The 16,742-nt window shown below is 40.8% G+C and overlaps 2 protein-coding genes across 3 annotated transcripts in view; both read left to right on the forward strand.

The window, feature by feature from the left end:
- The first annotated feature begins 4,161 nt into the window (after nucleotides 1–4,161).
- On the forward strand, nucleotides 4,162–8,091 carry LOC131080310 (complement C1q and tumor necrosis factor-related protein 9A-like). Its single transcript, XM_058018502.1, has 3 exons — nucleotides 4,162–4,361; nucleotides 6,308–6,370; nucleotides 7,286–8,091. Exons 1-3 carry the CDS (start codon nucleotides 4,196–4,198, stop codon nucleotides 8,089–8,091), a joined length of 1,035 nt encoding a protein of 344 aa, XP_057874485.1. The 5' UTR covers nucleotides 4,162–4,195.
- A 1,615-nt stretch (nucleotides 8,092–9,706) lies between these two features.
- The window catches only part of MIPEP (mitochondrial intermediate peptidase), a 65,608-nt gene continuing 58,572 nt past the window's right edge, over nucleotides 9,707–16,742 (forward strand). Inside the window, exons 1-4 of one of the 2 annotated variants that reach the window (XM_058018780.1) lie at nucleotides 9,707–9,883; nucleotides 12,844–13,017; nucleotides 14,774–14,862; nucleotides 15,855–15,941. In XM_058018780.1, coding sequence (XP_057874763.1) covers nucleotides 9,707–9,883; nucleotides 12,844–13,017; nucleotides 14,774–14,862; nucleotides 15,855–15,941 — 527 coding nt within the window. Of the gene's footprint in view, nucleotides 9,884–12,456; nucleotides 12,511–12,843; nucleotides 13,018–14,773; nucleotides 14,863–15,854; nucleotides 15,942–16,742 lie in introns of those variants that run through there. The other variant, XM_058018781.1, reaches the window with a different exon arrangement.

The following is a 16,742-nucleotide window of genomic DNA, read 5'->3' on the forward strand; positions in this document are numbered from 1 at the left end:
GCTTGTCTTAGATTGTTTTTTGTTGTTTAGGTTTCTTCCAAAGGCTGCAAATCATCTGTGCTTGGTAACAGAGATGGGGACTCAGACTGTTTCATGTTCGAGAATCAAAGGAGAAATGAAAAACTCAGCAGTGAAAAACAGCACACCACGTAGTTTGTAAGGAAGGCACCCAAATACTCCTTATAATAAATGTGTTTCTAAATGCTTTACAAAATCTAGTTACTCTAACTAGAGGATATGTAATTGTGAGAATATGATAAAGCTGTATAAACTGTTAGCACACTTTTTTTGTTAATCTTAAGTCCCTGTTTAGTTCACTGCAATCAGAACTTGTCCGGTGCTTGGAGCTGAGAACTCACCTATTGCCACTATTAGGTATTTAGGCTCTGATTTCAAAAAACAGACGTGTGTGCATGTGTGTGTGTGTCTGTGTGTGTGTGTTCATGTGTTCACACCTGCACCTCCTTTGTAGACTCCATGGGGCATCCCCAAATGTCTCTGCTGGCACCTACAGCAGGTTGCACCAGACAAGTGACCCACATCCATCACACCTTCCCTCTGTTTACATTACATCATTGTCTGTTTACAACTCATCATTACATCCTACATTTCTGTTGTGCATCTTGGGGGGGATTGGGGGTGTGTATGTGTGATTGACACCTGGACAACATTTATTTGAGTCATTTTAATGTTTGAAGCATTCAGAGTGGGACACCTGCATTGGCAGCCAAACCACTCTGTGGACAAGCAGAGATTGGAAAGTGTCCATCTGCATCACTGGAGTCGTGAAGTTCAGAAGAGCAGATCTGAGAAGAAGGAGTACCGCTGCTCTTCAAGGGCTGAGTTCTCTCCAACCACAAGGTGATGTAGGATTTATCCACTGTTTCTCCCAGGGATTTTTTTTCAGGAAAGCTGACACTGCATAAGAGGAAAGGAGGAGCCCCAGGTGCACCATGGCCTCTTCCTATAAGCACACCCCAGACTTTAGAGATACTGAATTACTGAAGAAGTGTCTGGAAACAGCTCTGCTAATAAGGTCAGGTATATCTAATTAATCATCATGGTCGTTGCTGTCATATTCATCTCCTAACAAAGGTAATTAGCACAGCAGTCAATCTAAAATCCTCTGCATCTCCTGCCTTTCAATGTTTTTTAAGAGCAAATTATGAACTCTTCCTCCCATGTAATTATTTTCAAATAATTATTCTGTAATGAGACAAGGCACTAAAAAGCAGCTGAAGGAATCGCTTTTTCTTAAGAGGCGATTTCTACAGCAGTTTTCTTGGTTGTCTGCTAAAAATGCATCAAACCAGACTAACTGCAGAGTCCATCAAGGTATAGGTAACTAATGAATTATTCCTAACTGGCAGGATGGGCTGTTTTTTAATGACTCAAACTTTTAAGTGAGAAAGGAGGCTGAGGCTAAGCAGGCTTAGAAAATTTCAGATGGTGCTTAATGGGTAAAGAGAAAAGGATTGTTCATTGTGGCTCTCATTTCTTCTTCTCAATTAGCACAGCAGCAAGATTAATTTGGCTACAGAAGTTCATTCAAGTAGAGCAGCGAATTGCTGCCCATGGTCCCTCCTTTCCCCGGAGCGCGGTGGACACCATGCCCCAGGTTCAAGCCAGGGCAACTCAACTCTTGCAATGTTTCGGCGTCGCCGCAGGGTGGTGGTGAAGATCTTACAGAAAACTTCGTTTCTCTGCGGGGCTGAGGGAGCATTCTTTGATGTTTGAAGAGCACACGTGTCACATCTTTGCAGTGTGGTGACACCCTCAGACGCTGTTTGCAGTCACTTGAACCAACAAGGGTGAATTAAGGCCACTTCCTCTAACACATTAACTCATGTTGCTTTTGGTTTTATCCTTCACTGTTGATGATCAGCATTGAGGGAGTTGATGATAAGCTCAGTTGACTTCCACTAGTCCTTAGACAACAGCAGTTCCAGTAGTTTCAAAAAGACACAGTTAAGAATTGAGTTATGGCTTTTTTCAAATGAGTTACCACTAATACATAATTTCGTAGCCCAATAGCTTTGACTGTTGCTTGAATTGGTAGATAGGGAGCCTGCTTATTACACATGAAAAACTTTGTAATTCCATTTGTTCTATTTTTAATTTAACCTTGTTACTTCTTTTCCATAATCACCTAATAATTGTAATGCTACATTCTTAGAATATTTTGGTTGAATTTCTATAGTCTATGTCCCTAAATCCATTGTAAATTACCTGATTCAGAAATTACCTTCATTACATATTTTAGCAGCACAATAATGGTGTGAGACATGCCTTCCATCCCACAAATCATCCTGTCAGAGGCTAACATTTGTGTGATATATTTGTACTAAGGAACAGGAAATCAAAGCCTTATTAATCCATTTTAACAACTTCCTTTTATGTAACAGTGGTAAAAGCCAAAGTACAGAGCACTTCAGCTTAATATTGGAATAAATAGAAAGATTCCACTTTAAACCTCTGTTTTAATTATTGAACAGCTCTCAAAATTAAATCACTGACCTTTGAGAATTTAGTGACCAAACAAGTGCTTGTCCTCAAGGCACACATCGGAGTGTGCTTTCCTTTACATGAAGTTTCCACACTCAGTTTAAAGATGCCCAAGAACACTGCAAATACCAAGTGAACAAGGTAAGAACAAAGGTCCTTTATAGATGATGATGATGTCAGGTTGTAGAGAGGATGTATGGGGACCAACCACACTGTCTATTCTTTAGGCAGGAAATGCTTCCCTACACAACTGGGAATGGGGTTCTCTGTGGACAAGGACTGTCAGACTTCTCCATCATAACCTAACAGTGTCATACAGAGCCCTTCTTCCTTTTGAACTCTTACAATGTCCTTTGACTAAGGCAGCAAATATTTATATACCTCAGAAGGGGCAAATGTTTTATCTGTTTTCACTTTTCTTCAGTGCCAACCAGCAGCAGCAGACAAAGTGAGATTTTTCTGGTTGGTGATCAAACATGTCCGAGTAAATCCATTGGCAAAGACACCATAAATCATTTCTAATAATGATTCCAAAATGGGGAACTTTTCTAAACACAGAATGAAAAGATTAGGGAGCATGTCCCAAAGCTAAAGACTTACTCTATAAATTAGATTAAGGGTGTAATTATTCTTATTGTGGACATACTGATGTCTCTCTAGATGGTACTTGTGTGCATTGTTTCATGAGAGTGAGAAATTGTGGTGAAGGGATTAAAGAGAAGACATAATTTTTTAGTTAATGCTAGTTAATATTGCAAAAGAAATACTGATCTTACTCCTCATTAATAAAAGAACTAATTCCAAAGCCAGTTGTGTAACATTTACTCATACTAACAATCACTTTTACCTGTTTAAGTACTTAACCTATATAGCTTCTGTGCATTACATATTTCTGGATATTAATTCCAAATAAAATAGGCATTAATTTTGTTGCTATTTGCTTTTTATTCCTCAGTCTAATCTCTTCCAAGCAATTTCTCTTACACTCAATTAAACCAGCTGTGTCCAGGATTAAGCCTTAATGTATTACAGTGGGCCTATATTAAAAAACATTATATAGGAGGGACTCTCTAGTGAAAAGATAATATAAGATGGAATTTTAGTAGCAAAGTTACATGAATTGGGAGCACCCAGCTAAAGACTTGTTTTTGCCAAAAAACTCTCTTGATCTCTCACACCTTTGCCCTCATCTCACTCTGCTCCAGCTCTAACCCATCTGAGGTCATTCACTTATTAACCTAGTAGGGGACTAATTTGAGTGAATAATAATAATTTTAAAAAACTTAAAATTTTAAAAGTGATTGCTTTTGCTGAATGAGGGGTTGAATTGCCTTAGCTCACCTCCCATGAGACTATATCTTGGAAGACGAAAGGTACAACCATGCAGTCACAAGTAGGTGCAGGGAGAACTGTGGATGGACAATTGTGTAAAGCTAATATTTTAAATGTAGAATGATGCCAGGACTGATATGTCCATTAAATAATTATTTAAAATAGCACTCAGTAGTCTCTGGGACTGTAATAAATGCTATAGAAAGATTTATAAATAAAACAAAGAAGAGACATGGTGAAACCCCATTTCCTTATTTTCCTCCTTGCACCACCCTGCATTCCTTTCTAAGGTAGGCATAGGCAGATGTACTTTTTCTTCTTAAACATTTCAGCCAAAGTCATATAACCTATCTAAAGAATGAAAAGCTGGATTGTACTGCTGGCTATTGTGGTCAGCACAGCAGAAACCCAGAGCCAGGACATCTGCACCCAAGGGTATCCTGGCATCCCTGGCAATCCTGGGCACAATGGCATACCTGGTCGGGATGGACGTGACGGGGCAAAAGGAGACAAGGGAGATACAGGTACTGTGTTCAGAATGAACGATTTAATATATCAAATGCAAGGCCATTCACTCCCAAATTTGTCTGTAGTAACTCTGCATGAATGGGATTATTCTGCCTAGCTGAAATGAAAACATTTCAGACATTTGTCATTTACCTGTTTGAAGAAGGAAATATAAAAAAGGGCATAATGAAAGCAAGATAGCAATACTATGGAGGTGCCAGGCTCATCGGATAAAAACTAAAGTAAAAAAGGCTTTACTTTCTATCATGGGAGTATTTTCAAGTGTATTTGAAAATTTTAAAGTCTGCAGACCTACTCCTACTCCTCTAAGATAGAAATTATATTTCTGCAAAGAGCTTCAAGCCAACTAAACAAAAAAGCAACAACTGATACCTTGTTTGGTGTAGCAGGAAGTATGCAGTGGTAAGAAGACTTCTCTTTCTTATCTAAATTATACATTAGTAGGACTTGATTCTGAGTGTGCCTACTTGCTGTAACTCCAAAGTCACTAGAGTAAGTTCAGAAATGGAGACTATTGAACAACAATGTTAGCAGGCTATAGCTCTATTATAGCAGGCTATAATAGAGATTTGTGTGAGATATCAAAGCCAGTGATAATCTCAGCATCATAAAGCTAATCACCCCCTTAATACCTTAAGCCTTATGTTAATGATGGCCCTTGTGTCCATGTTGGAATATCAAGGCCAGGGTTGCACAAGGTGATAAATCTGCAGGCATGTGGACATATAACACTTCATCACCTTTTAAAATATAGAAAGAAATAAAGATTTCCATTAGCATCTTAATAGGCACATACATTTAACTGCCCTCTTTTTCTGTATGCAGGGTTCCAGAAAGGTTGGAAAACCAGAAAACCTAAAGCTTTCATATTTTCATTTATTTTATAAAGGCCCTTCCTGCACTCCAGTGAGTTATCCATGATACCATTAGATTCTGATAAACTCTCCAACATTTTTCCTAAATTTGTCTGTTATGATGACTGTACTGACTGTTCTTTGTTTGAACAAAGTGCAGTGAATGCACCATTTTTACACTCTACATAGATACATCTTTGTGGTTTAATACATGAGAATTAATTTTGGTTCTTACAAAGTCAGTGAAGTTTCAGCAGATGCTGGGATGCACCCAATGTGCAGGAAACTTCTAAAGAACTGTTCTCTGGTCCACATGACTGGAAAACTACTCTTGGAATATGATTACAACCAAACTGCCAACTCTGTTCTTCTTCTGTTGGTGCACTCAGGATGTATCCAGTTATTTGATCATGGACCTCTTGGGCATCTGTACTACAAAAATCACTTCTATAATTGCTTTCTGTAGAGCACTGGAAAGTCCATATCATGCTAGGTACAGGGATCAAGAGTGTGAATGCCTTCCTCAGCTTTATAGGCAATATTATTCCACTGTAATGATCCATTGCCATCAGTTAAACTTCTGCATGTCTCTTCTTGAGGTGGGAGTTCACCATTCTTAGAATCACAGAATCATTACAGCTGGAAAAGGCCTCTAAGATAATCTAGTCCAACCATTAAACCAGCACTGCCAGGCCCACCACAAAACCACATTCTTGTCTAACTGCAAGGCTTCCTGCCCCAGCAATGCTTCTTGCTAAATTTCCATGGATGGAGGCAAGAAGAGAAGTTTTTACACTCGTGATCCTTGCCAAATTATAACAACAGGACATGTCTCAATAACTCATCTCATTATGCCAAGGATTTCATCTGCACCCCAAAAGCACCATCCTCAAGCAGAGTTTCTCTGCTCTTTGTCAATCTCTCTGTAAGATAAAACTACCAGCAGTGGCAGACACTAAAAGTCAGGAGTAAGCTATGCTTTACATTACTGTTTGGCCAGGATTGAGGAGGAAAGATTAAAGAAGGACTCTTCCCAAACTTTCTGGTAATTTGTTTAATGAATATCTGTGTTTTTATTTCTGTACTAGGTGAATCAGGAATTCCTGGAAGTCCAGGAAAAGATGGTGTCAATGGAGAGAAAGGTGAACGAGGTCAGAGAAGTGCTTCAATTTAATATTTGTCTATGAACTGCTGCCCTTGTGTTTGTGAACTCATCATACAATCTCATCTAATTTAGATTCTCTCATTTCTTAATTGAGAACAACAAACTGTACAAACAGCATTATTTCCAAAAGGAGAAGCCAAAGGCTGTTGAGCAGAATTGACCAGCTTCTTTTCTTGATGGATTGAGCATAGTTCTTTATGGTGTCTTTTGTCTATCAACTGCTAAAGTGCCTTTCACATCATGAGATCTTCACTTTCAAAACCTTGTGCAGCAATCAGAGCAGTTATGAAGGCTTTGATCTTCTAATCAGTGATGGATGAAGGATAAATAAAGCATAGGGTGGCAAGTAACCAGGACAAAACACCTTTAGTTGTGCTGCAGTAGCAACCTGTGTGACCCAGGAGAAGTAGAAATTATATGTAGAAATTATAGAAACGTGACAATTCAAGTCATGTTCAGGGTGTTGTAAAAAAAAACCCTTCCTCTTCCTCTGATTAAATTGTGAACCCTCTCATCCATTCTATAGACCAAAGGATGTAAAAAAGTGTGGACAGATGTTGCTTTTGTATGAGATGATGTGAGCTGTCAGTGTTATCATCAGCCCACAGATAACCTTCCTTTGAGTTTATTCTTGCTGCGGCCAGCCAGAGCACCTGTTTTCTAACAAAACAGCAGGCTCTTCAGACATTATGCTTTTCCTGTACTTAAATGTATGAGAGAAACTGTGTGTACAGTGAGCACAGTGGAGTATGCACAGCGGAGATGCACACCTGCCCATGTGTCTCCTTAATGACAAACCTCAATTTGTGCCTTCCAATGGAAGATCACAAGAATGTTGTGGAGTTGTTTTGTTTTGTTTTAATTATTATTTGTTTTGGTTTCGTTTTTTTTTCCCCTTTAGGAACCAATGGGACTGTTGAAGAGAAGGGGAACAAAGGAGATAAAGGAGAAAGAGGACCACCTGGGAAACTGGGACCAAAAGGATTTATAGGATCAGTGGGTTACAAAGGTCAGAAGGGAGAGCTGGGACTGCAAGGACAAAAGGGGTTAAAAGGAGACATTGGACCCATAGGTCCAAAAGGGACAAAGGGTGAAATTGGCCATCCTGGAAGAGTTGGTTTTCCAGGGCCGATTGGCCCGATTGGTAATCCCGGTCCTAAAGGCAATACTGGAGGTATAGGGCCACAGGGTAACCCAGGAGTTCAGGGGGAAAGAGGCTTGAAAGGAGACCGAGGAGACAAGGGGGAGGTAGGAGCCCCGGGAGTCCTGCCAAGGAGTGCTTTCAGTGTCGGCCTTACAGCCAACACCAAGTTTCCCCCTCCGAATCGCCCGATCAAGTTTGACAAGGTGCTATATAACAGTCTGAATGACTTCAGCTCGGCCACTGGCAAGTTCACCTGCAAACACCCCGGCGTTTACTATTTCACCTACCACATCACCGTCTACTCGAGGAACGTGCGAGTAGCTCTCGTGAGGAACGGCATCAAGATGCTGCACACGGTGGACAGGTACCAGAGCGGGGAGGACCAGGCCTCGGGAGCCGCCATCCTCGAGCTGCAGGCAGGAGACGAGGTGTGGCTGCAGGCCCACCAAGGAGAGGCTTTCAATGGGCTCTATGCAGATGGTGATGATGATACCACCTTCTCTGGGTTCCTCCTGTTCAGCACCGCTGACCCACCGGAGCCACTGCTGCTGCACACCCCATAGCTCTGTGTTATCCCCAAATGCTGCGTGCCTGAGCCCTCCAGCCCTCCCTGAGAAAGCAGTTATCTGCTGGGAAATTTCTGCTGGATTCAACAGAAAACACTTGGTTTCAAGAACAGCTTCTGCACAAGTGAGGACAAGACTTCAGAGTCCACAGTGCTAGGCTTAACATTAGTGGTTTGGTGACTTACTGAAGGCATTCACAGGGGTGTGTACCGCAGTTCTGAAGAACAAATTTCAAAGCAAAGTGGGATAAAATAAAAGACAAAACTTCCGGAATTATGTCGTGTGGGATATCTTGTATAAACAAGAAGCAGCAGTTACTTCCAAGCCAGTTTATATCTTCCAATGTGGCATGTGTAGATGGACTTGAAACTTGGTTAGTTTCCATCCAACAACATTAAAATAATTTTTAAACTTGAAATTAGTGTAGTTTGATAGCTCTGCAGAAGCTGCTTGCTGTGTGGTGCAAGCAAGTTTCATTGTTTCATGTACAGCTTTTAAATATGGTTATTTTCTCTCTGTGCAGTCACAGGTCTGAAATTGAACAAAATGGAGCGATAGGAGGAAGGGCCATGTGGATTCTCTGATGTGGTCAGATATTGAAGGCCAGTGCAAAAATAGAGCATAAATCTGCTGTACTTCAGAATTAGTTGGTGCAAAACAAATTCTCCCAGAATAAAGATAACATTTAATCAATACTGAAGCAGCCATGCCAGAGAACTGGTCAAGAGTTATTTCCTGTGCCATGAACCAGGAAATAAAATATGCATAAAAATTCTGTCATTTTTCCCCCCAAATTTTCTTTTTCTTCTTCTTCCCCCTCCCCCCACTCCTTTTCTTCTAAAATGAAAAAAAAAAAAAAAAAAAAAGGGAAGTCTTATTCACTTCTGCTAGAAGAAAATAAAGTGGAGATGCCAATGGAGATGGGTCAGCATCATGAAATTCAGGAGAAATGCAGTGTTAAGAGCTTAAGGCCTGGTATCCCATCATCACCTCAGGGTACCAGGGCATGTTCCCACAGTAGTTGAACCCGAGTGTGGATCACGGAGCCCAAACAGAAAGGGCACGGTGGGTTAATTCAGGAGGAACAGCTGCACTTCTCAAATGACAGCGAGGGAGATACAAGGACATTCAGGCGAAGGAAAGGGCTTTGTGAAATTTTCAGCAAGACGAAGCTTCCTCCCGTAAGCCACACGCCCCAAGTTTGTATCACAGAAACATGTAGACCGAAAAACCATTTTAAAAGGGCCTTAGGTATTACTGGAGAACGTGTAGGACAGGTATCAGCCGGCAGAGGCCCCGGTGCGGCCGGGTCGTGCGCTGGTGACCCGGGAAGCGGGGCAGGCCGGGGGAGCGCTCAGAGCCCGGGGCAGAGGCGCCCGGCGGGAAGCGGGGCAGGCTCAGGGAGCGCTCAGAACTCGGGGCAGAGGCGCCCGACGGGATGAGGGCCCGTGGCGACCCGGAGCTCCGCCTCGCTCCGCCTCGCTCCGCCTCCTGCTGCCGCTCCTCCCCTCGGCGCGGACGCGCGGAGGTCGCGGCCGAGCGGGGCGTGCGGAGGCCGCGGCCGTGCCGGGCCCGCTCCGCTCCCCGGCGCTGTGCTCCGCTCCGCTCCGCCATGCTGGGCGGCTGCCGGCGGGCGCTGCCCGCGGCGCTGGGTCGGGCGCTGCGGGGCCGGGCGGCGGGGCAGGGCGGCCGGGCCGTCAGCACCAGCTGGTGCCCCGTGGGCACTGCCTTCGATGTGAAGCAGCAGCAGCAGCAGCCGCTGCGCGGCGGTGCGGCGGGCAGGGACACGGTGAGCGGCGGGAGGGGAGGGCCGGGCCTGCTGCGGCAGGAGCCCTGGCAGCCTCGTGCTTTCCTCTGCTTGTCTCAACTGTTTTAAGGGAATTTTTGGGGGTAGTTTTTCTCTTGTGCGTAATATATTTTTGTAAGCGTTTATATTGCTTCTAGGAAACCCAAACGTTCTTGGTTTTGGACACAGAAGCGTTTGACAGTGACGGCCTTGTGCGTGGGAACGCTTTTTCAGTGGTGCCCATGTCCATAAAGTGAGATTGCCCCTTCCGTTCCCCCTGGCTGCCAGCCCTCCCCTGGCTGTGCCGTCCTTCCCGTGTCAGTGCCGTGCCCCTGCGCTCGGACAGTGCCTCGGGAGCAGCCACGCTGCCCACATCCTCTTGCCTGGGCTTATTCTTGATGTCTTGCCTGTGGCGAGAAAAGGATTTCTTTGCTGATTTGGTGACAGCTGAGTTTTCTGATGCGTATCTTTTTAGCGTCAGGAACGTTTGTTCATGTGTCTTCTTACCCGGAGAGGGTAAGGTAGCGCAGTGCATACAGAAGAGGTGCAGCTGTAAAATCCAGGTATTTGCCTGCTGACTCAGCTATTCCTGCCATGGTGCCCAGTCTGGTGGAGCTGGTGAACTTTGGGTTTTAGAAAGGACAAATCTGACCTCTGTTTATAATCTGGCGCTTGCCTTGGAAACCTTGCTTCAGGTTGTCATGCCTCTGCAAGCACACTGGTGGAAGTCTTGCTTCGGGAAATAATCCAGTTAAATATTGTCCATTTGGCTGGTCTAGGGAATGTGTTCCAGGTGATTCACTTGGCCCACGATTCTTTTGGAATAGAGGTGCATATTTCAGGCTCACCAAGAGGCTGTGCCAGGTAGGATGTAAATGCTGAGACCAAGTGAAGACAAAAATATTTCAGCCATGCAGCCAATAACATTAAAGAACAGAGAGAACTACACCAGGCTTCATTTTTTTGTAATTTTTATTTTTTTACGTCAAACTTGATATCATATGTAATATGAGTTCTACAGTTAATTTATCTCCACGAGAAGATATATCCTGGTCACAGAGCACTACATGTGCTGGATGAGCTTGCTTGGGGGGGTGGGTGATGATGTCAGGAAGGCATGGAGCTCCCAGGGATATTGCAGGACACTGCATCCTCTGGCTGAGGATCCGAGTGAAAGGGCAGTCTTGAGTGTCTTACACAGCAAACATTATTCAAGAGTGCTGTGACACAAGGATATTTATGTTTTGTGCACATATGTAAAAATATAAAAATACCTTTCAATGTTCACTTCAGGCCAGTTTCTGTTCCCGAATAATACATTAAAACATGGGAAGTATGAGGAAAGGTTTTCTTTCATTAGCAAATAAAGAAGGTACTTCTAGCAACAGTGACAGAAAGAAAATATGAAAAAGCAACCCAGAATGTTCTGGATGCGTACTTCAAGGGTTGCTTTTGCTTCAGAGTATATACTTGTACAGAAAGCTGTCAATTTGTAGCTTTTTGATTTATTTGGTTAAATCTTTGCAAGCTGCAAACCTGCAGCTGACTGCTATAATAGAAAGAGTTTTCAGAATGTGGATTATAACTGACTGTACTGCAGATTTGAAAATCCAGATTGTGGTTCTTAGATACTGAGGTTGAATTTGGAAGGGATGGATTTCCTGTGAAATCACATACCTTTCACTGTTTGCTGCTGTGGTCAGGAAGTGAGGAGATGCTCATGTTGTAGTTGGGCAGTTGCAAAGGGATGTATTGCTTGAAGAGATATTGCTTTAATTTAAATGAAATTAAGGAATTACTAGGATAAGATTTTTCACCCAGGGTGTGGTTGGGCACTGGAACAGGCTCCCCAGGGAAGTGGTCACAGCACTAAGCCTAACAGAGTTCAAGAAGTATTCAGACATGTGCTCTCAGGCACGTGGTGTGACTCTTGGGGAGGGTGCTGTGCAGGGCTGGGAATTTGAATTCAGTGATCCTTGTGGGTCCTTTCTTCATGAGGAATGAAATGCAAAGCTTTTTCAAACAGTGTTAAAATGATAATACAAAAGCAAATCTTTAACTGAAAGCCTTCAAGGTGCACAACATGGTGATACATACACATGATACTGTATTTCTACATTTTTATAAGATCAGTTGATTAGTATACCTATCAAATATTGTCCAATTAGAAGAGCAGCTGGGTTAGATAATTTACCCCCTGGGTTCAGCCTCATTGGAGCTCCCCCCAAGCCTCCCCCAGTCTTCTAACTCTGCATTTTATTATGTCTATGATACATGGTGCAAAGTAAAGTGTCCTTGCTAAACTAACAGGCAAGACTAAACAGAATTTCCAGAATGGATCAATAGGAGTTTGTTAGCTGTGAGAAAGAGAGCTGGGAAATTACTAGAAGTTATAACTGTGTATTAACAGTCTACAAAGCTACAAATACATGAAGAATACATAAAACCCAAAAGTCTTTAGCCATCACTTCCAACTCGGGGATTCTGTGATCCTTTGAAATCTTTTTCTTGTTGTAGGTCTACACTGTGGAACTTCTCCACAAAGCATTAGTAGTTTTGTTTGATTAGTGGTAGAACCTAAGTCTCTTCCATAAATGCAGAACCTAACCATCTGCATTTACCCTGCACAAGTAAGTGTTTACCTTGCCCTGTGGGACAGGGCCAGGCTTGATGGGAACTTCGGGAATAAAACAGTTCATTCCACAAACATTTTCACTTGTTGTTGATTATTCCTTTGTGGTCTGCTTCCAGTACTGGGGGCTCATTTAGTGAGCCTGAGACAGCTGTCCTGTTGCCTGCAATCTCTTGATATCTGGTGCTGCTGTCCAGTGAAGTGTTACAGTGTGCTAACTGGGGTCATTTGGGTAAAATTCTGTAGTGATAATTCAGTCTTGAAACAAAGGAAAGGTGCAGAAATCAAAGAGGGCAGTAGTGATGTGTTTTCCCTGTGTTTTGCACTTCAGGGTCTGTTTGGTGTTCCGGAGCTGAGCTGTCCAGAAGGATTTCAAGAAGCACAGGACAAAGCATTGCAAGAATCAGAGCAGCTTGTTCAGAAGGCATGCTCAACACCACCTGGGCCAGAGACTGTAATGATCTTTGATCAGCTTTCAGATAGCCTGTGCAGAGTAGCAGACTTGGTATGTTATTTTTTTTTATTTTTACATAAATTCTTTTAAAGTGGCTGAGCTTACACTATGTTCCATTTTATGATTTTCTACAGTGCAGTAATAGTGCAGATAGCAGACCAGCTCCATGAAGTTTTGTGTTAAGACGGAAAATTAAATTGATTGAAAGTGAATTACAAAGGCTTTTACTAAATGACAGCGAAGTACAAATCCTGTCAAACTGTCCAGCTATTTTTAAGACAGATGGAAAAATAGTATAGAAGCCACAACCAGAAAAACAACAGTGAAATTGTACTTGTTCTTCAGCTGCAATATTAACACATAAACTCTCCAGCGTTACTTATATTGTAGAAAAGAGGGTTTTGATTTCAGAATTAAAGTTGGAGTGGCAATGCACGTGTTTTAAGTTATGATCATTTTTAGGTGAAGGTCCATAAAAAACTCCCAGAGTAAAGGCAGCAGTATCTTAGATTGTATTTTTTGTCATCTACAGATTTAGAGTACTTGGTCTGGTATTCTGCATCACAAAACTTTATTAGAGCATTTCATATTGCTCTCTAGAAGTTTGCCCAAAGTATATCTTTTATCAAAGCATCATTCTTTGGTTGGAGGAAGCAGAACCAACGTTCATACTGAAATCAGTTCTTAGTGAATAGATCACTGAGTTTTTTGAGGTCACTTGGGTTTTCACGTTTGAATGTCTCAATTCTCCAATCTTGTTTCTTATTCTTTTATAGATTTAAGACTTCTTTTGTGCCAGGCACTTTTTCCTTCTGAACATACTTACAAGCTCTGTCAAGTCATTAGTTCTTATGTTTTGTATAGACTATGCCTAATTCTGATTAATCAGTCAATACCTAAGTAAAACTTTAATGTCAGAATTTAATGGCCATAGTTTTTTTATAACTTTGCTGAGCTAAAATTATCTCCTTTGTATTATATTCAGGCTTTTTATGTTCACAGCTACACAGCTTGCAGAACTGTCTGGAAGTTATTTGGTCATTGTTGTCTGTTGTTAGAAATTTTGATACCTGTCATTCAGCACCTTTTCTGTCAGTATTATACAGGATTTTAAAAACAAATTCTAAGAAATAAAGGTGTTAAGTTCTAAGGCTGCCTTTTCAATCAAAAGGCAATGTTTTACACTATCAGCTTGTTGCATGTATTTTCTGTAAAATCATGCTTAATATCTTCAATATAGTCCTAGACTTTAAATATCTTCCTAATATTTTAAGTCTTTCGTTTCAGTGCTAAAACTGCCCTGACTTGGTGTCAGCAGTCATGGAAGCCCCTAGCTCCCCAGCCCCTTTTAGCATCCTTCTAGCCTTGTGAACCCCAAAGGATTTGGAGATTTATAAAAAATCAGTATTTCTTCCTATTAGGAAATGTACACATTTAGTGGTGCGCTTTCATCTTAACTAGAAAATTTAGTTTTAAAAATCTTTTTTGATAACATTTAAATATGTTGGAGTAGGTCTGTATAATGAGGACTCTAAGATACACACTGCTTAAAATGTTTTAAGAAGGGTGTGAATTAATTATGTTTATTGGAAGGATACAAGGCACTGTGTGGTTTAATAATTGTCAGCAAAGTTTTCTAGTCAACTTTATATTTTAGCCAAAAAAAGGCAAATTCTACAAAATGATTGCATAGAACTAAAAATAAATGTTAATATAAATGGAACTGCTTGAAAGCAGTTTATTTATAAACTGGGAGGTTGTTTTATTTGTCTTTTTGCCTCACTGTTTTCTTCTTCTACTGTGTCAGGCTGATTTTGTAAAAGTTGCCCATCCTGACTTTGCATTCAGAGAGGCTGCTGAAGAAGCTTGCAGGAACATTGGTACTGTGGTAGAGAAGTATGTTTTCTTCTTGTTTTTTCTTTTTTGTTTCCTGTTTCCATATGAAGCTTTAAAAATTACTGTATGATCATCTATGAAAACTGCAATCAAGAAAAAATATTTGTGCATGGGAACAAAGTGTCAGTCTTCTGTTACAGATATTTAAGGATTTAGTTTTGTTACAGTGTCTCATGAAAGGCTTTTCTATTTTAGTTGCAGTTTATGACTCCGTGTCCCTGAAGCCCATCAAAGACTCAAGTGGCATTTTTCTAGGACTTCTGACAATTCTCTAGTGGTTGTGAAGTTTATGGACAAAATGCTTGAAAGTGGATTTCTCAGGACTTTGATTAAGCGTACTATATATAACAATATGACTTCAATATCTGAATACCCCTTCAGATACAAAATTTGTAGAAAGAAGAAATTACTCAGGCTCATCAACTGTTGTGTGCATGTGTTTCATTGCCCGCTGTATCCCACCTGGGAGTGTAGGATAACATTCCAGCAAATCTCATGGGCACAGTGTTACCTGCATGGGGACAGTGCTTGGTGTGTGGAAGTGTTCTGGGGATAGTAAGCTCTTAGTAGCCCAGTGGCAGTCAGCAGCACATTTATCTGATGGCAAACTTGAGCACAGGTTTTCCTTTAATGGAGTCCTTTCAAAGTAAGGATTAGAAAACATTCTTCCACCCTTATGCTCTCACCATGATTATCTTTGTTCATAAAAACATAGGCTGTGTTAGACTTGCTCATATTGCCACAAAATACCATCCAAAAATATTTTTCTGTCAGATGCACTATGCCTGTTTCCATGCTGGTTTGTCCACACATGCTCAGTATAGAAATTTTCTACTTTTTAGTTGTGATTGTGAACCAGAAATCACTTTGAAAACACAGTCCTTGGCTTTTAATGTTGTTTCACTAAATACTGCCTTTGAATGAGTAATACCAAGAAACTGAAGTATTAGTCTGTTGTTAGTGCATGATTCTTTTACCCTTTATCTTTTCAGATTAAATACAGATGTTGAACTGTGTCAGAGTCTGAGACGTCTGCTAGGTGATGAAACTGTATTGAGTTCCTTAGATCCAGAAACCAGGTACTTATTAATGCTTATAGATCTTCATAGATTATAAATAGAACCTTGTAGATTTAGTTTCTTAGATGCCATGTGTTGTTCCTTATTGTATTTATATTTTGTGTTTTCTTAAATTAATAAATGCAACTTTTGGAAAACAAACCACATTTCCATTATTCATTTATTAGTCTCTACCAAACTACCTGCACAAGAGTTAGGAAGTTTGTAGTTGTGTAATCTTGGAGAATGTGACTGTAGAGCACAAGATATATTTATGCTGAATAACCTGTAATCTTGCAAGAACAAAATAAAAGAAAACTTAAGATTTTCTTCAATAATATTATTTTGATTAAAATTATATACTATACAGTGGTGTATATATCAATGTGCTTAGGAATAAAATTAGGAACAGACTATATAACTTGATTTCACTTTATAGAAATTTATTTATATTTTTCAAAATTAGATTAGCAGTATATTTATTGAAAGCTTACTTTATGGTTGCTGTAATAGGTTTAATTAGCTGCTTATGCAGTTACAGTTTTGAATTATTTATTCACTGACATGGTTAGACAAGCTTAATGAATAAGTTATTTCCTTCTTCCTTCTTTCACCACAATCAAGGATGTTAGATTTGGAAGGATATTTTTCTGATGTTAAAATAAATGAAGTATGAAAGGAAATTAAAATGGTGATTTGCACAAATTGTTTGAACATCTAGATTAAGGTACTGGAATTATTTTGAAGGATATTTTCAAAGCAGATGACTAAACTAAGAACCAAGGACAAATTGTTTCTCATTGAGTGAATTATTAAGGACCT

The sequence above is a fragment of the Melospiza georgiana genome, chromosome 2 (assembly GCF_028018845.1).
Source record: "Melospiza georgiana isolate bMelGeo1 chromosome 2, bMelGeo1.pri, whole genome shotgun sequence".
In the NCBI taxonomy this organism is placed as follows: Eukaryota; Metazoa; Chordata; class Aves; order Passeriformes; family Passerellidae; genus Melospiza; species Melospiza georgiana.

Excerpts from the sequence above, each read along its gene's own strand:
- LOC131080310 (XM_058018502.1), top strand. The coding sequence starts at position 4,196 with ATGAAAAGCTGGATTGTACTGCTGGCTATTGTGGTCAGCACAGCAGAA. Across the intron at positions 4,362-6,307 it reads AGGAGACAAGGGAGATACAG|GTGAATCAGGAATTCCTGGA; the intron begins GTACTGTGTTCA and ends TTTCTGTACTAG. Across the intron at positions 6,371-7,285 it reads TGGAGAGAAAGGTGAACGAG|GAACCAATGGGACTGTTGAA; the intron begins GTCAGAGAAGTG and ends TTTCCCCTTTAG.